The sequence below is a fragment of the Rhipicephalus sanguineus genome, chromosome 10, assembly GCF_013339695.2.
Source record: "Rhipicephalus sanguineus isolate Rsan-2018 chromosome 10, BIME_Rsan_1.4, whole genome shotgun sequence".
Lineage (NCBI taxonomy): Eukaryota > Metazoa > Arthropoda > Arachnida > Ixodida > Ixodidae > Rhipicephalus > Rhipicephalus sanguineus.
In genome coordinates this window covers 34170883-34190602 of record NC_051185.1, presented here as the reverse complement: position 1 = coordinate 34190602, position 19720 = coordinate 34170883, and the positions used below count along the sequence as shown (strand labels likewise).

General features: G+C 50.4%; 1 protein-coding gene across 1 annotated transcript in view; it reads left to right on the top strand.

Annotated features, from left to right (window-relative positions):
* The window catches only part of LOC119406319 (uncharacterized), an 89998-nt gene that overhangs the window by 41186 nt on the left and 29092 nt on the right, over positions 1–19720 (top strand). The window contains exon 15 of the mRNA XM_049420044.1: positions 9530–9600. Within this exon, the coding sequence (XP_049276001.1) occupies positions 9530–9600 (71 nt within the window). The remainder of the gene's footprint in view (positions 1–9529; positions 9601–19720) is intronic.

Sequence of the window (19720 nt, the reverse complement as noted above, 5' to 3'; positions counted from 1 at the left end):
GGTATTCATTGAAACAAACCTTTATTCACGCACACAAAAGTCAGTCAGCTGGCTTTGTCGGGTGCTTCGGCTGGGCGCGAGGAGTGCCCGCTCCAGTTTGTTCAGGCAAATTATGAGGTCGTGGTCGCCGCCCGCGCACTCCACTCTATTTCGCAACAGACGGAGGATCTCCTGCGTTTGTGCCACTGTTGGTATTTCGCGAGGCTGTTTGTCTAGCGGCTCTTCTTCCTCATCAGGGCCTCCAAGCAAGTCGACTATTTTGGCATCCGTAGCTGGGGCAACGACGGGTACATCTGCATCAGCCATCGCAAATGATTCAAAGTTGCCTTCCAGATCTCCACCAACGATGCTGTTCACAGCTTCGTAGAGATCGTCGCAGTCCTCGCAGTCGTCATTAATGTCTTCTGCATGCGACCGGGAAAATCCGGCATGTGCAAAGCAGTTTGCAATCTTTGCAGGTGCCAGTTCTTTCCATGAATGGCATAGTAAATGCACTGCTCCAAGTAAGTCGACGCTGTATCCCTTGTTGGCATCGCACGCAACGAGCATCCGTTGTAAAAGACTCTTCCGGTATAACTTTCGTGTTGTCTCAGAATGCCTTCGTCCATGTGTTGCAATATCGCGGTCGTATTCGCTGGTAGAAATTCCAAAGTGATCGCTTGCAGATTTTCAATCTTGCCATGGCTAGGGCTGTTGTCGATAACAAAAAGCACACGCCTTTGCTTTGCCCTAAACTTTCGATCGAGCAGGCGCACATACTCTTCGAAAACGGCTGCGGTCATCCAAGCTCGTCTGTTGCTTCTGTATATTGTCACGTGGTCGTGACGTCGACGAAGACAACAGTCAGTACGTCCGAGATGAAAATGTTTATTTGGCCGAACTTGTGGCCGAGAAACTGAGAACTAGAACTACAGCAATACACGCTGTACAATGATAGCGGCGAACAGGGCGTCGTCCGTCGATCAACTGACAAGCGATCAAGCGCGTCGGCTTTCATACAGGCGCTATCGAACTTTCCAGCAATATCGCTGGTGGCGGCGTTATCTCTAGACAAAACTGGAACATTCGTGTGCGGGGCGCAATCTTAACAAACCGGTCTACTACAATCGCGACGCTTCTAGAACACTACTTCGCGGACAGCGTCGAGCGTTGATAACCGTCCCTGCCGGTCAAACCCGAATACATCAAAACAAGACAAGAAGTGGGCGTGGCATTGCCCCCCTCTGAAAAAGCATCGTCCCGATGCTTATGAAAGAACATAGAAGAGAAAAAAGAACAAAACAAAACAAGTGCATACACAAATAAATTACAATAACGAAGAAAAAAATAGAGTCCCCAGGCTCGCTAACGCGCAAAAAACGGCTTAAGGCGCACGACATGGACGACTTCAGGTCGCGCACGGCGCCGCTGAGAGTTCGTAATGCCGTCAGGGGCAACCTCATAATCGAGTGCGCCGAGGCGTCGAAGTACCCTGTATGGTCCGAAGTATCGTCGAAGAAGCTTCTCACTAAGTCCTCGTCGGCGTATTGGCGTCCATACCCATACACGGTCACCGGGTTGGTATTCCATGTGGCGTCGTCGAAGGTTGTAGCGGTGGCTGTCAGTCGTCTGCTGGTTCTTTATCCGTAGGCGGGCGAGCTGTCGTGCTTCTTCGGCGCGCTGTAGGTAGGTGGTCACGTCGATGTTTTCCTCGTCGGTCACGTTTGGTAGCATGGCGTCGAGCGTCGTTGCCGGGCTTCGTCCGTAGACCAATTTGTATGGCGTCATCTGCGTCGTTTCCTGTACGGCCGTGTTGTACGCGAAGGTCACGTACGGAAGGACGGCGTCCCACGTCTTGTGTTCGACGTCGACGTACATGGCGAGCATGTCGGCGATGGTCTTATTTAGACGCTCGGTGAGGCCATTGGTCTGCGGGTGGTAGGCGGTGGTGCGGCGGTGGCTCGTCTCGCTGTACTTGAAGATCGCCTGAGTTAGGTCCGCAGTAAAGGCGGTACCTCTGTCTGTGATAAGGACCTCTGGGGCGCCATGACGCAAAACGATGTTCTCCACGAAGAACTTGGCTACCTCGGCGGCACTGCCTTTGGGCAAGGCCTTCGTCTCCGCGTAGCGGGTGAGGTAGTCAGTCGCTACGACGATCCACTTGTTGCCGGAAGTCGACGTCGGGAACGGCCCCAGTAGGTCCATCCCGATTTGCTGGAACGGCCGGTGAGGTGGTTCGATTGGCTGCAGAAGTCCCACTGGCCTAGTCGGCGGAGTCTTCCGTCGCTGGCAATCTCGGCAAGTCTTGACGTAGTGGGCGACGTCGGCAGCAAGGCGTGGCCAGTAGTACTTTTCCTGTATTCTGGCGAGGGTGCGGGAAACACCGAGGTGTCCAGCCGTCGGGTCGTCGTGTAGGGCCTGGAGGATTTCTGGTCGCAAGGATGAGGGCACGACAAGAAGGTAGTCCGTTCGAAGTGGCGAGAAGTCCTTTTTCAGGAGAACGCCGTTCCTTAAGAAAAACGACGACAGTCCTCGCCTGAATACCTTCGGAACAACGGCGGTCTTGAACTCGAGGTACTCCATAAGGCCCCCCAGTTCCGCGTCGGCTCGTTGCCTTTCGGCGAAGTCGTCGGCACTTATAGTTCCGAGGAAGCAGTCATCGTCGTCGTCTTGCGGCGGCGCGTCGACGGGGGCACGAGAGAGGCAGTCGGCGTCAGAGTGTTTTCGTCCGGACTTGTACACGACGGTAATGTCGAATTCTTGAAGCCTCAAACTCCATCGTGCGAGACGACCTGAAGGGTCCTTCAAGTTAGCTAGCCAGCATAAGGCGTGATGATCACTGACAACTTTGAAGGGCCTGCCATAGAGGTAGGGGCGAAACTTTGACGTAGCCCAGATGATGGCAAGGCATTCCCTTTCTGTTGTGGAATAGTTGGCTTCCGCCTTGGATAGTGACCGGCTAGCATAACTGATAACCCTTTCAAGCCCGTCAGTCTTTTGCACAAGGACGGCACCAAGCCCTACGCTGCTAGCGTCGGTGTGTATTTCAGTGTCGGCGCAATCGTCGAAATGTGCAAGTATGGGTGGCGTCTGCAGGCGTCGTTTAAGTTCCTCAAATGCTTGCACTTGCTCCGATTCCCACCTGAATTCCACGTTAGTCTTCGTGAGAAGCGTCAGTGGTTCGGCGATGCGTGAAAAGTTTTTGACGAAGCGTCTGTAATAGGCGCATAAGCCGAGAAATCGGCGCACGGCCTTCTTGTCGGTGGGAGGCGCGAAGTCGGCGATAGCCGCTGTTTTCCGCGGGTCTGGGCGCACTCCAGACTTGCTGATCACATGGCCCAGAAACAAGAGCTCGTTGTACGCGAATCGGCACTTTTCTGGCTTCAGGGTCAGTCCAGAGGCCTTGATTGCTTGAAGTACTGCCTCGAGCCGCCGGAGATGCTCGTCGAAGGTCGAGGAAAACACGACGACGTCGTCCAAATACACAAGGCACGTCTGCCACTTCAATCCGGCCAGTACAGTGTCCATGACGCGCTGGAACGTCGCAGGTGCCGAGCAAAGACCGAAAGGCATGACCTTGAACTCAAAGAGGCCGTCGGGTGTTATAAAAGCGGTCTTTTCTCGGTCTCTCTCGTCTACTTCGATCTGCCAATAGCCGGTCTTGAGGTCCATCGATGAAAAGTACGTCGCGTTGTGAAGTCGATCCAGGGTGTCGTCTATCCGTGGGAGGGGGTACACGTCCTTCTTCGTGATTTTGTTCAGGCGCCGATAATCAACGCAGAAGCGCAGTGTCCCGTCCTTCTTCCTCACTAACACCACGGGTGACGCCCACGGACTCTTGGACGGCTGGATGATGTTGTCGCGTAGCATCTCGTCGACTTGTTTCTTTATCGCGTCGCGCTCTCGAGTCGAAACTCTGTAGGGGCTCTGACGGAGTGGTCGAGAATTTTCTTCTGTTATAATGCGGTGCTTAACAAGGGGCGTTTGTCGGACCCGCGATGACGACGAGAAACAGTCCTTGTATTGCAGGAGCAGGGTTTTGAGCTGGTCTTGCTTGACCTTCGGAAGGCTCGGGTTGACGTCAAAATCCGGTTCGGGACCTCTATTCGTCGAAGCAGGTTCGGCAGCATCGAAGAGGGCGAAAGCATCGCTGGCGGCTACACATTCGTCGATGTAGGCAACCGTCGTACCAATGTTGAGGTGCCTATATTCGTGGCTGAAGTTTGTCAGCACTACCTTTGCTTTACCGTCACGCAGTTCGGCTATACCTCTTGCGACGCAAATTTGACGGTTCAGGAGTAGTTGCTGATCGCCCTCGATGACGCCTTCAAGGTTCGTAGGTTTTTCGGTGCCGACGGAAATAATGACGCTGGAGCGGGGCGGAACGGTCACCTGCTCTTCTATCACATTCAATGCATGGTTCCCTGGCGTTGCGTGGGGCGGGAGCGCTTTGTCTGAGGTTAGCGTTATCGACTCAGATCTCAGGTCGATGACGGCGCCGTGGTCACTTAGAAAGTCCATTCCAAGTATCACATCCCTAGAGCAATTTTGTAGGATTACAAAGCTCGCAGGATAAGTCCGGTTATTGATGGTGACTCTCACCGTGCAGACACCAATCGGCGTTATCAGGTGGCCTCCAGCTGTCCGGATTTCGGGTCCACTCCAAGCGGTCTTTACTTTCTTCAGCTTGGTGGCGAACGGTCCACTGAAGACAGAATAGTCGGCTCCGGTGTCGACGAGAGCTGTGATGCTGTGGCCGTCGATAAGAACATCGAGGTCGCTAGTTCGTCGTCTTGCGTTGCAGTTAGGTCGTGGCGTGGGGTCACGGCTACGTCGGTTTGTTCCGCTGCTTCCCCGTTGCGTCGTCAGGTCTACTTCGGTCCGCGAGGTTTCATCGGCAGGACTTCGTCTGCTTCGCGTCGTGTTCTGCAGGTCTCCTCGCGTTGTCGTGGTCGGCGGCCGCGGAGGATCTTCGGCATTTCGTCGTGCAGCAACCGCACCTCCATCGGTTGCTGCCCTTAGTTTTCCGGATACGGGCTAGGCGACCGGCCCCGGTTTGGGCCAGTGTACTGCCGGCGGTGCGGTGACATGTAGCGGCCGGGCGACGGCGAGCGGGAAGATCGTCGTTCTTGCCACTGTGTTCCTGTGAGGTAGTCGTCGATGTCGCGAGGCCGTTCGCCTGGTTGCGGGCGCGGCGCGTTGACGGCGAATCCGCGTAGCCCCATCTGACGGTACTGGCAGCGGCGGTAGGTATGGCCGGCCTCCCCGCAGTGGTAGCAGAGTGGGCGGTTGTCAGGGGTGCGCCAAACGTCGGTCTTCCTTGGGGCGTAGCGCGGGGCATAGCGCTGGGTGACAGGAGGACGGTAGGGCGTTGGTGGTGTTGGCGGCGGCGGCGTCTGGCGGCCGAACTGCTGCGGCGGCGCGGCGTCTTGACGTGGACGAGGAGCGGGGGCGTTGCGTCGGGCTGCTGCAGCATAGTTCATTGCTTGCAGCTGCGGCTGCGCTGCATCGGGGGTGCCCAGCGACTGCTGGATTTCCTCGCGGATCACGTCGGCGATTGAATCCACTTGAGGCTGCGCTGAAGGCAACAGCTTGCGCAGCTCTTCCCGCACTATCGCTCTGATGGTTTCCCGTAGGTCGTCGGTGCCTAGCGAGTGCGCTTCGGTGTAGCCTGTCGACAGGGTTGAGCGGTTGTATTGCTTCGTCCTAATCTCGAGGGATTTTTCAATTGTTGTAGCCTCATTTAGGAATTCGATGACAGTTTTCGGTGGGTTCCGCACCAATCCTGCGAAGAGGTCTTGTTTCACTCCCCTCATAAGGAAGCGGACCTTTTTTTCCTCAGGCATGGCAGCATCAGCCAGGCGGAAAAGTCGCGTCATCTCTTCCGTGTAGATGGTGACCGTCTCATTCGGTAGCTGTGCTCTTGTCTCCAGCAAAGCAGCGGCCTTTTCCTTGCGGACGATGCTCGCGAAGGTATTAAGGAACGTCGTCCGAAAGAGGTCCCAGGATTGAAGGCTCGATTCATGGTTTTCGAACCACGTCTTCGCGGCGTCTTCTAAGTAGTAGTAGACGTGGCGCAGTTTCTCTTCAGTGTCCCAGTGGTTGAAGGCGGCGACTCGCTCGTACGTCTCCAGCCAGCTCTCCGGGTCTTCAAACGACGATCCACGGAAAGTCGGTGGCTCCCTTGGCTGTTGCATCACTACCGTTGTAGGTGGCAGGGGGTCTGTCATCGTCTCAGCGGTCTATGTGACGGTCTTCGGCTGCCTGGTGTTTTCGGGAAGGAGCCCGTACTCTGGTTGTAGTCCCTTCTGCCGGCGGCTGGTTCGAGGATCCGGGTTGTCCTTAGCGTCGTCTTCTTCTCGGCTTTGGCTTGGGTCAGCGTCCCGCGGTGGCGTCCGGATCATACCCAGCACCTCCACCAGATGTCACGTGGTCGTGACGTCGACGAAGACAACAGTCAGTACGTCCGAGATGAAAATGTTTATTTGGCCGAACTTGTGGCCGAGAAACTGAGAACTAGAACTACAGCAATACACGCTGTACAATGATAGCGGCGAACAGGGCGTCGTCCGTCGATCAACTGACAAGCGATCAAGCGCGTCGGCTTTCATACAGGCGCTATCGAACTTTCCAGCAATATCGCTGGTGGCGGCGTTATCTCTAGACAAAACTGGAACATTCGCGTGCGGGGCGCAATCTTAACAAACCGGTCTACTACAATCGCGACGCTTCTAGAACACTACTTCGCGGACAGCGTCGAGCGTTGATAACCGTCCCTGCCGGTCAAACCCGAATACATCAAAACAAGACAAGAAGTGGGCGTGGCAATATGCAATCTTTGGGTATCGTTGCGTTGCGGAAGCACCGGGGCTTTGCCGCCTTCCCTAATATCAGCAAAGGAAGCTTGTCCTCCCCCGTCGCGTTAGCACCGAACAGCACTGTAACGCGTTCTTCGCTTTGTTTGCATCCTGATGAGGTTCCGTCCGGTGTAGTGTATGTGCGCTTTGGCAATATTTTGTAAAAGAATGTCGCCTCGTCCAAGTTGTAAATGTCTCTGTCTTCATACTGCTGAAGTAGGGTGCTCAGCCGATGCTTGCGCCATCCGTTCACGACGTCGCGGTCCACGGCTGCACTCTCACCAACGATCGATTTTGAAGACACGCCGTGCCGTCTCTTGAAACGTTCAAGCCAGCCGTTGCTGCACTTAAAATCTTGCTTGCCCATTTGGGCGGCTAGGGCTTCAGCGTTTGCGGTCAATGCAGGCCCATTTACAGGAAGGTTTGCACTTCTAGCGTTTTTCAGCCACTCGAGAAGCGCTCTTTCCACTTCAGGATACATAGAATCACGGTTGCGCTTTCGTTTGGCTGAGAAACTCTTCTCGAAGCCGTCCAGTACGGCATTCTTATTCTTCAGAACAGTTGATAATGTTGACGGCGGTATTCCGAATTGTCTTGCGATTTCAGACTTCTGCCGGCCTCCTTTTTCCACCTCACGTATCAGCTGAACTTTCTGCTCCAATGTCAGACACTTCCGTGCGGGCACCGGCGGTGTCATTTTCACTTGACGGTCACTAAAAGCACACACGATGCATACACACAACGCCACGGGTTCACACAGACCTCGCACAACACACGTGCACGAGCGCGTTCCAAACACGGATGGAAGAAACCCAGGGAGCACGCCAAGGCATTGGCTCTGTACTGCTCACGTGACACCACCGGCGTAGCCAGTGGCGTAGCAGGGAGCAGCCAGCATGTTTACAAAGAGCGAGTGCCTCCGGCGGTCGCCTCCGTACCGGAGTAGGGCGCGGAGGAGGAGGGTAAGATCCGCGCCGCGGAGACTCTCACGCGGCGAAGAATCGGCGCCGCGGTGACTCTCACGCCGTCTGCACTGGCGCGCTTTAGCGCGGCAACGCTAGCGCGAACATTGCTCGCTCAGCGCAGAAAAGGCCGCTTGGCGCGGGTCGTGGACGAAAAAAGCGCGCAGGCACTTCGGCGGCCTGGGCGGTCGCTCGCCCGCTCTTAGCGCCGCCGTGAATACGCATCTGCAACTTGTTACTTCGCATTAAGCAGAGCAAGCTATCGACATGCTTCGAGTAATCCGGTCTAAAATGCACGCATTTGGGTCGGGACTACGTGACACTTCGATAAAAGCGATAATTCGAATAAAGCGACTTCGTTGTAACGAGGGTTTACTGTAATTTGACTTGGTGTGTTCTGCATCAATATTCTTGGCCAATTGCTTTTTCACAGTTTTGTCCGACTGTGCCAGACGCACACTGGTGTCTACGAATAACAGCGTTCCTTGTACAGTAGAACCCCGCTGTTACGTTCCTCACTGCTGCGTTTTTCGCGGCTGTTACGTCGTTTTCCGCCGGTCCCGGCATAGCTCCCATAGGATACAATGTATTGGGAACCCCGCTGTTACGTCGTAACTGTCGGACTGTCGACCGTTCCCGTATGATACGTCACGAAGTGCGCTCGGAGCCGACCGAGTGACTACCGAAGAGAGCGGTCATTGGTGCATTTTCACGCAGCTTGGCCTGGTTTGACCGTAACATTAGCCGCATGAGAGGTGCAAGCAACAGGATCTTTCGATTGATGCAAACAAATGCATCGCCTTCGAGATTCGTACTGCAAAGATGGCGTCTATGACGTAATTGCTCGCAAAAGCAAGGCCTTCGATATGGGCAATCACTTCTGCCATCGCGTTGGCGTAGACTCATCATCATCGTTTTTTGTAGGAGGACGGGAGGAGTTCGATACTTCGAGCTGGTTGGAGCTCACATGGTCGTGCGCGCGGTTCGCGTTCGGACTCGCCGCGCTGGTCGTGATTGCGTGTGCTTAGTTCTTTCATTCCTACAGCTGTTGGTGTTAAAAAAATCACATACGTTGATTACATTTCTGTGGATGAGGCCGTCCCCAGCTCCGCGTTTCTATCCATCGACTAGATCGTGGCTGAGCGCGCCAATTTTCGTGCTGCTCGTAAGCATTGAAATAAAATTCTGTACCACTAAATGTTTTGTCGTTTTTCCTGTTTTTCGGCTCTTGCGTTTCCCGTCTCTTACGTTTATTTTCTACAGTCCCTTCAAAAACATATCAGCGGGGTTCTACTCTACATTGCTAAGCACACTTGTGGTGCGATCTTGTACGCGTTACAAAATAAACACAAAGATGTGGCAGTACATCCAGCCGCACGTGACCGCACGCGATTGGTCAATGCAGAGCCGTGACGTCTCTCGCGGTTCAAATGGGCCATTCGCGTGCGGCTGGATGTAATGCCACGCCTCCGTGTTTATTTGGAATGCGTACAAGATCGCACCATTGCTTAGCAGTGCTGTTGGTGTTAGCCACTGAAGTGTCTGGCATTGAGTGACACGAAATCTTGCGTAAGCGTGGTTCCTCTTATTCACAAGGCACATTTCTCAGAAGTGCGCCTTACCGTGCACCTCATAAGGTATACCTTGTAATTTTTAAAGATCACTCGGGTACTTTTGCCCTTGGGTCAAGTTTTCATTCTGTCCATAACCCTCCTTTCTTTCTGGCTTCAGGTGTGACTGGAAAGATGACTACCGAAACTGCCCACGAGGATGACAACTTTGGCACAGAACAGTCACATAAGGTGAGGTAGATGGCATGTTGACACAAAAAAAGCACACACCTGTAAGGTAGCTATAGGTGCCACTTTTAGTCCCTCTCTAGTTGGCAGTAGACTCTAGTTGGCAGTGCAGTGGAAGCCACTTATAACAATACTCAAGTGCCACGAAAATCCAATTCTTATCTACCAATAGTTGTTTACACGAATTTCATGAAAAAAGCAATATAGGGGCCGGCAGAATATAGAAAAATATGATATTGGATGGGATATGCCAACGAACATCAGTAATAGGGACAATGCAGCTGCAAATTTTTCGGACGTGCTTGAAAATTGAGATGCTTCATGGCACCGCCACAAGCCCCAAAGAGTCAATGTAAATGAAAAATAGTCTTGCAATACATACAGTGTTAGTAATATACGTTTATAACGAATTTCGGATATAATGGAAGTTATTTTCATGCAAGATGTAACTTCGTTATAATGAGGTTTGAGTGTATAAGAATGTCTAAAATTTCGGACACTGAAACTCTTCAAAGTCTAATTTGTCATACTTTTTACTCAAATTGCTTGTCCGAAACTGCATTAACAGAAGCCATCCCCACTGCCGCGTCGATTATTTTGCTGGCCCTAACCAGCGCTGTCGCAAGGTGATCCGTTTGCGGCAGTTGCGGATTTGAAAAGTCAACTTTGCCGCAATTCAATAATGCCATGCGGTGAAGCATACCGTGAATCCAAAGGTCATGCATCCCTGGCAATACCGAGATGGCTACTGCAGTAAAACCCCACTGATACGTTTTTGAAGGGACCGTAGGAAATGAATGTAAGAGACGGGAAACGCAAGAGCCGAAAAACAGGAAAAATGACAAAATATTTAGTGGTACAGAATTTTATTTCAATGCTTACGCGTGAAAAAACCGTGTAACGTTGCCTGGTGCTTTTACTCATGTCCGAGCAGCACGAAAAGTTTTTCGAGCGCCTGCAGTCTCACATCCTTTTCATAAATCTAGTGCCACCATGGCCTACGCCTGACAAGCGATCGCTTATGGCGATACCTTCGCGAAATTGTCGCTGGTTGCGTCGGTGTCGCCGAGCGATACTGTAGGGCCATTGGCATAGTGTCGGACTACCATGGCTTGTAGTAAACGGTCGAACGCCCCGCGAAAGTAGAAATACCCCTAAAGCGGCTCCATTAACTCCTAAATTTTGTCACTGGTGCACACATTGCCGCACTCAGCCACGGTCTAGTCGACGGATAGAAACGCGGGGGACGCCGTCATCCACAAAAATTTAATCAATGTATGTGATTTTTTTTAGCACCAACAGCTGTAGGTGTGAAAGAACTAAGCACACGCAAGCACGACCAGCGCGGTGAGTCCAACAGCGAACCGTGCGCACGACCACGTGAACTCCAACCAGCTCGAACAACTCCGACAAATAAATGCCAACGCGATGGCAGAAGTAAATGCCTATCTCGGAGGCCTTGCTTTCACAAGTAATTACGTCATAGACGCCATGTTTGCATTACAGATCTCAAAGGCTATGCTTTTGTTATAAGTAAATGCCAATCTCGAAGGCCTTGCTTTCGCGAGCACTTACGTCATAGACGCCATCATTGCAATACGGATCTCGAAGGCTATGCTTTTGTTTGTGTCAACCGAAAGTATCTGTCGCTTGCACCTCTCATGCGGCTAATGTTACGATCAAACCAAGCCAAGCTGCGTGAAAAGTCATCATGGCCGCTCTCTTAGGTACTCACTGGGTCGGCTCGGAGTGAACTTCGCGACGTATCATACGGGAACGGTCCCACAGTTACGACGTAACAGCGGGGTTCCCAATACATTGTACCCTATAGGAGCTGTGCCGGGACCGACGGAAAACGACGTAACAGCCGGGAAAATGCATCAGAAAGGAACGTAACAGCGGGTTTCTACTGTAAACAGCTCCTATGTATGAGCACGCAGTAGCCGTTTAGGTTGTGGGCGGGGTAAAGAAGCTTGATTTCTCGCTTTCTTCTTTCTTTTCGATCATTTCACATTCCATTACCTTTTGGACCCGAGCTGCAGAATGCATTGTTATAACTGATAATACAGCATTGGGCCATTGTTGTAAGTGGTTTATTTCAACATAGAGAACATGCAAAAGTTGACAGTGCAGCAGGTTCCATGCAAGAACATCGTTCCAGTTGGTGCTTTTCCTAGAAATGAGACTTGCTGAACAAGTTTGTATGGCATGCAGGCTCTCCTACCATAAAGCTGTGGTCGGCTCTAGATGAAGCAATGGTAAAGGCAGATAAAATGGTTTTTTGGAAAATCACATATGTAGGCTGTACATGTAAATTTTTGGAAAATCACATATGTAGGCTGTACGTGTAATGAACACTGCAGCGTTGGCTACATGGTTGCGAGTCTGCTTCCAATGCAGTAGGTACTGGGTTCGATTCCCAGTGCCGATCGGAAACCCACCAGTTTTTCCTAATGGGTAGAGGAGTACACTAACCTGGTGCTTGGTTGTGTGTGGGTGCTCATCTCGATAGGTGGCCCCATAAGGTTCTGTAGAGGCCTCTAGCGCACCTTTACCCACCACAGCCTTGGTGAAATAGTTGAGCATCCGCCGCTGCTGTGGGAGGCAGAGAATTGCTACCACCTGGTACCTACCGGTAAAATAGGTATAAGCACACTTCCGGCCTGGTGCTCGGCAGAACGAAGTACATAATTGCTTGGGAGGGCACCCATCCTGTGGGAAATTGGCGGCATGGGACTGCCACACGTAAAAATAAGGTCATTCTCTCTTTCGTTCTTTTTTTTTCAGCGCCTAATTCATCGTAAAGGTACATCAAATCAAATTTATAATGAGCGGCAGTGGCAGCTGCCGCACTGGCCATACAAGTGCCGAAACAAGCTCGACTTTGAGTGAGCACTGTTCCAGTGCCCTTCAATCTGTTGGCACCATCTTGGCTTTGTTTTGTTCACAAATTCTGCTGGAGATCATTGATTTTCGGGCTTCTGGCAGTTCACTGGCAGCCAGAGCTAGCCAGAGGTCAGCCAGCTAGTTCTGGTCGTGACAGGAAACAACGTCCTAGCCACATGTGTTGGAATCCTGAGACAACCTGAAGATGCCCGAAAATTGCAAAATCGAATGCTGGGACAGCCAGCGTAAACGTAAACAAACGTTTTCACCGCGGCAGCAAACGAAACGTTGCGGTGTGTGAGCGTCGGTTTTTTCTACATTGCCCACTTGGAAATATGTGGCTAGGTTTGCCAAAGAGCTGAAGAGATGCTCTCGAGCATACGCATTTGGGATACAGTAACGTACGTCCACAAGATCACGTGCAGCCCGCCTCTTTCGTGAGTAAAACAGGCAGCCGGCGCACGACGCCTCGAGAATGATGCAAGGTGAGCTGCCGTGCCGCTAACGGCTTAAGGGGGAGGCGGCTTTCTTATCGCGAAAAATGGCAAAAAATCGATTTTTTGAAAATCACATTTTCAGTTTCTGTAGACCTTTTTCTATCAGATTACAAAATATCTTCACCGAAAACCATGTAGAAGTGCTTTAAAAAAAATTGTTACGCCTGCCAAGGTGCCGAAAATTATTGCGGGAATCGCAAAAAAACACTGATTTTCAAAAAATCATAACTCCGCAACGGCGCCACTGGGCGCCGATATTTTGGTCTCGTTGGAAAGAGCATTTCTCCGTCTTCAAATTCCTTGCCTCAGCTGGCTCCTTCCTTCGAAAACAAGCGCACAAAAAGCAAATGTCCGAAGGTTATTTCGAGGCCTCCGATTGGCCGCGTCCGCCATGTTGGCCCAGCGCACCTCGCCATTGGTCCGATGCTCACTTCTGGAGATCGCCGGCTGCTGCTTGCGCGTCGCGAAGTCACGGCTGTCGAAAGTCGCGGTCTTTGTGACGCGTTCGCACTCGTGCTGTGTTCACGGCTCGACGATCACATAGAATATAACTAGGTTTTAGTTTGGAGCTGCAAACGGAAGTGCGATCAGATTACGATGACGCACCGCGCTCGTAGCGAACATCGTAAGCGTGCGTCTCGGACCGATCCGATGAGTCTATGCTCAAGGGTCGGACCCTTGAGCATTGACTCGTCGGATCAGCGGTTGGAAGTTCTGCTTATTAACACTTCGGACGTCGTGACGAAGATAATCGCGGGACGACTCCTTATACTCGCGACCATGCATTACGTTCTTTGAAACAAACAGCAGGCACCGCGGCCAGCGTGTCTACTGCTCGGAGTCATCGCTAGGCCTAACTCAGCTCACGGCACCAGCGTGCGAGACGAACCTCGAACTTTGCGGGCAAGAACGCGTTAGCGGATCCGTGGCAGGATGCTTCTTCGAAAGCAACGAAGCGCATCGCCCGCCGGCTCCTCGGAACCACGGATGGTCATTTTACGCATCAGCAGCGGACCCCACAGCCAAGCTCACCGCGCAGCGCCCGCGCGTCGCCGTCCCGAAATGCGAGACCAAACACGTTGCGCGCCGATTTTTCGTCGCCGCACCTACGGACAGTCACCGAATGCTGCCACCCAGAACATCGTGTGCCGACTTCCCAGACTCCGCGGTTGAACACTTCGAGGTGAAGTAAAGCACTGTTGATGCAATTTAGACGCGCTTGGAGCCGTGCGATACTATATCGTCACAAGCTCTCATGAATCATCTGAAAAAAAAAGTCACAGTTTCGCCGCAAGGGCGAAGCAATGAATGCGATAGCAAGAAACTGATGCTATACGAAGTGAGGCTCGCCAATGGATACTCTCAGTTTGAACAGCGCTCCTTTTGCAAAGGCGGCCGAAGCAGCGAAGGAAACTAGCGTGCTTCAAGTGTCGAGCTGTGACACTTGATAGTTCGCGCTCATCTTCTGTTTGTTCTTTTAGCGGCGTCTCTTGAGCTCGAGTGGCTTTCATACGCTTCGTAACATGAGCGCGGACATCAAGGTGAAAGCTTGAAACATTCCTCTTCCCCTCACCACGAGAAAACTGCGCGAGCAGACAGCGGAAGGGCAAGGTTCTCCCTGCGCAAATATAAGAAGAAGCGAGCGAGCTCGCCGATGACTTTTATATGCGACCGTCGTGCTCCTAGCGCCATCTCGCTGGTAATGAAGAAACGCTTATACGCGCCTGCCGTCTCTGAGTCCGTCCAGCAGTAAAGAGTGTGCATATAACGCTCGCCGTTAGCTACGTAGAGGATCTGCGTTTCGTGGCGTAGTGTTTAGCGCCACTCGCTGCGGAGCAAGAGGTCCCTGGTTCGATTCCGCGCTTCGGAACCATTTTTCTGAATTATTTTTCTTTGGGGCTTTTATATATATATACATACTTATACATATACAGCAAAACCTCGTTAATACGTACCTGCCGGGAACGCGGCATAACTACGCATTAAACGGTAGTACGCATTAACTACCAAGTACAAATTTGCCTCTCCTCGCGTACGCCATCGCCGCCAGCAAAGAAATAGAGTGCCATAGCAAATATTGCCTAAAGTACTCATCGCAAAGCCTTTTCTTTCTTTTTGCCAAAGTGGAGAAAGGATCCTAGCACTCTCGCACGACTGCCCGATAGCGCGCGGTGGCCGCCACGCCAAAGAGCATTTCGAAACTATTGAAGGGACCGGGATACGCAGTGACCGACATAACGACAAAACGGACAGTGTCTGCATTCCGCGATATATGTGTATGCGCCTGTACCACGATCTGCTACTAAACGAAAACTGACACGCGATACGGCCGCGTGGAGCCGATCGTCTTCTGGGTAGTTGCGTGCAGCGCGTCGCCTGCTCGGCACACGTACGTCGTCACTGCCGGGCCGCATCCTGTACCGCACACGCGCATCAGTCGTGGGAGTGTTCTTCGTGCCCACTTCGTTCCAGACCGTGCACAGATGTGGCGAGTAGCTTGTTCGCTTAACGCAGCGATGTCGAGCTTCCTCCGCGACGCCGTAGCGGTCCTGGCAGCGGACAGAGGCGCGTTGGGTGGTCGCCTAATAAAAGCGTGCAATATGGTTACAACAGCACTACGCTTACTGTACCGTACGCGTGCGTTTAGCGTGATAGCGTCAATGCAGCGAGGTTTCGCGGCGTCCGCGACCCGCAACGCTCAACTCCGCAACAGTGATCTGCTTTCGTTTCTACAAAGCGGTGCGCGCTTGAACACAGCTCCGCACGAGGCGGCAGCAATCGGCGGCCCAGCGCGTTGAGGTTGTCGCCAAGTAAAAGCGTGCAGTAGGCTTAAAGTAGCGCTGTGCTGCACGCGTGCCCGGGCAGATAGCTGAAGATACTTATTGTGATAAGGTTGTCAGCGATAAGTCATGCTGACGCGTTCGTCCGTGGCCGCCGCCTCGCCTTCGTTCTTTCCTGATGCTTACGTGCAAAGGCGTCGCCGCAATGGCGCGGAAGTCTGAATCGGTGATCGACTGATCTCCGTATTTCTAGAAAAGACGGAAAACCTTTGGCAGCACATTGTGGCGTCGAGAATTTCAGCGGTGTAGTGTAAAAGTTTATGGCACAAAAAGTTATCTCAGCACGCGACTGCGGCTACGACTACGGTGCATGACTGCGGCGACGGCAAAATCCAGCCGAGACTGTCCATATAATTGCTATCGCAATAAAATGAAAGCCTCGCAGATAACAGTGTTCGCAACCGGGTGAATGGTGAAGTGCATCTCAGTCGAGGTTTACAAGTGAGCTTGAGTGAAGCAGGGAGATGAATTTACATCTGCCCAATTCGCGTCTTGAATACTCTGCTAAGGAATTTCTATTCCACCAATGTCTTGGCCGTAACTGCCTGTTATTTAGGAGGAAGGGATGGGCTGTCCTGATGAGAGCCACTCTTAGTATCCTATAAAAATTATTCAATGATCAATTACAATGAAGACCTAATCATGTTAGTGATAGCATGAATACAAGAAAGCTGGCAAAGCATCACAGCTAGTATATGGCCTAATTACATTACAATATAACGGGCAGCCGAGAAAGATTCTCTGTGCTTGAAAAAGGCAAAGAAGCAATCACTAGAGAAGACTGAAAGGCGGCGGCAAAGAAAGAGAGTGCCAAAGGACACCTCGAGTTACGCTGTAGGATCATCTTAGAAAACTTTCAAAAGTTTTCTCAAGATGACTTTTTTGGCTAGTGAGGCTGCTTGTTCCAGCCATATTTCTGGAACTACTCACCGGATTTCCATAAGTCTTTTTTTATCATGTACTTGAATAAACTTCTGAGGGGGAGACAAGCCCATTTTTTTTTTTTCAATATATTGTGTCTGTTATTTGTTATATTTAATCAAAATTTTATTGATAATATCCTAATCACTAACACTGAATTCGATGGTCTGCTAAAACTTTTCAGCAAGGAATTTATAAAAAAAAGGGCTGTCTCCCCCTGGAGTATCAATCTGGGAATCATCATAGTTAATTTCACGGTTCCAGCACCTTTTGAAAGTTCTCCAGGCCTGGGATAAAAGAACCATGTGCACTATTCTGACATACTGCTGTAACTTGAGAACCAGTGAACATAACTTCATGAAACTTTGTAGTTCTTCTAATGCTGTTGCTATGAGTCCATCCTGAAAATTTCATCAAGATATCTCAATAAACAAAAATGTTGGTGTCTGATGGTAGCCTCCCCCCTTAACAAGCTCGCCTCTGTGCAGTGCATGTAACAGTCACTGTACAACACGACAGGAAATGTCACGATAAGTGATCGTGTTTCCAAAAGATGTCGAGGATGTACCTGCTTGCGGCTATTGCGTACTATGTCGCACTCACGCATTGATCAATTTGCATTTTATCTTTAATTGAGGCATGCGGCTGTACCGGCACCACGAGTGTTCGTTATATTTAAAAGTAGGTGTTTGCGAATTTTCGAATATTTCAAATATTCGAGTCTGTGTGCCGCAGCTAGTGCTACTGCTTGCTTCATTACTGCCACCATGCAGCCAGCCTTTGTGTGTTTTACTTTGCTCTTTTGTTATAGCTCACAGTACTTTCCTGAAGTCTTCACTGTGTTTACGTTCTCGCGTCATGCCTTCTGCCTGAGGAATGTCATGTGCCTGCTCAATGATTGCATGGTCAGGCACGCTGTTTGACGCGCTCAAGACGCTACACGCATTTCGTAATTCACTGTGTGGACGCATAATATAAACCTTGTCTCCATGGCAAGGCTTGCTGGAAAGAATAATTATGACGACTCCTCTCACAGCGAGGCAGCTTCTGCTCAATCGCTACAAGACTACTGCATCAACGTTGTCAGCGCTTGCATCATCTGCATGCGCCATCAGCGCATCAGTGTTTGATGTCTTAAATCAACTTCAGTGATTGCAACCCCGACGTGGAGAAAGCCAGAAAACAAATCCTGAAGAGGTGGCAAAGGACAGAAGTGTATAAAGATGCATTTTTTAAAAATCTTCAGGGTCATTCTAGACCCAAAAATGTGCTCGCAACTTTTAAGGCCTGTTTCCTCAGAATGCATTTTTTCTAGAGCTGTGCGGATAGCAAAATTTTGGGTGCGAAGCGAATTCGAATATTGAAGTGCGTGTGCGAATCGAATCTAATATTTTTTGAATATTTCTAGAATATTTTTCGAATACTTCAAAGCGAAATTGCAGAAAAAAATGTTAGACAGGATTTCTAAGCATATTCTTATTAGATAGCAACATGAAAGTGTTTCTTTTCGCTAGGTTGATGAAGCCCTGGCGGGGTGGTGTTTCATAGTTGTCTTATCAAGAATGAGGCAATGTAGAGGCCGAATTGTATTTATGTACATGATATGGTGCAACCAAAGTGTTGCCGACAACACTTTACACGTGATAAGCAAAGATGCCATTTCCTCAGCCTCTCTTCCTCTTTCAACTTCTGTGGAAGCCCAACTGATGTGGCGGACAAGGGTGTGCTCTCTTCAAGTCCTGAGTTCCAAAGCTGCCTCGTAGACGTCGATATATAAGAACATCTGAAATTTTGGATGCTAAAAAGCTTCGGCTTCCGATTTTACAGACTTCCTGCCCAAACTTCAGGTCCAAAACAGCATTAATTGAGCCCCCACCTTTGCCACATCTTTCATCTCCATGTTGGAACGAGCGTTTTCTTGAGTTAGTATATTTGCGACCGTAGCAGAGCTTGAAAGGCAGCTTTGCCGCAATACCGGGGTGTGATAAGGTGAAACATATTGAAAATCTAGGGACCACTTTTAATCGGACGTTGACCGCGTCTTGGCGAAGTTCGACTGTAACGGAGCCTGAAAGGCAGCTTTGCCGCAATATCGGGGTGTGACGAGGTGAAGCATATTGAAAATTTGAAGGAGCCACTGTCAATCGGACGTTGACTGTATTTGTTTTTGGGAAGTTCGAATAGTAAAATTTCAGTGCGAATCGAATCAAATAGCAAACACTATTCGAAAAATATTCGAAATTTCGAATATTCGCATAGCCCTAATTTTTTCCATTCCAAGAAAACTGGTAGTGGTGCTGAGGAAGATCACATCTCAAGAACCACTGATCAGATTTCCAGCAGACTTTTTTAATTGTGTTCCTGAACAGATTTCAGATGTCCAGACCAGCCTGTTCTTCCAATAGGAGTTGTAGTTTGTGATAGTTTATTAAAATTTGATTGATACAAGCCTAATCACAAACACAATATTTAGTACTCTGCTAAAACTTTTCAGTAATAAAATTTTCAAAAAGGGCTGTCTTGCGCTGACATACCCATCTAGTAATCATCATCATAGGCAGTGATGGAAGTGCTGCTCCAGTTGCTCCAAACTGCTCCAAAAGAGAAATGCTGCTCCATGCTGCTCCAAACTGTAATTTTTGTTAGTAACTGCTCCGGACCTGCTCCGAAATGGCACTGGTAAACTGAAAACAATGAACTTTGAATCATCCAGTGAGCCCAAACAATGAATCATTCAGCGAGCCTAAATGTAACAAAAAACAAGCTGTCTATTATCATTCTATATTTTGCGGACATTTTTCTTGGCAATGAAGAGAAGGCTGCAGAGCCAAACTATGCGTGTGCTACCGCTAAAGAAAAAAGGGCCACAATTGCGTCTTTCTTTTCTGCGTGAGAATTAAGCAAAACAACATTGCTCTGTGTCTATGGGACATGTTTTTGCAAGTGTGAAAACGTCTCAACTTTTACGTGCTCCTCACA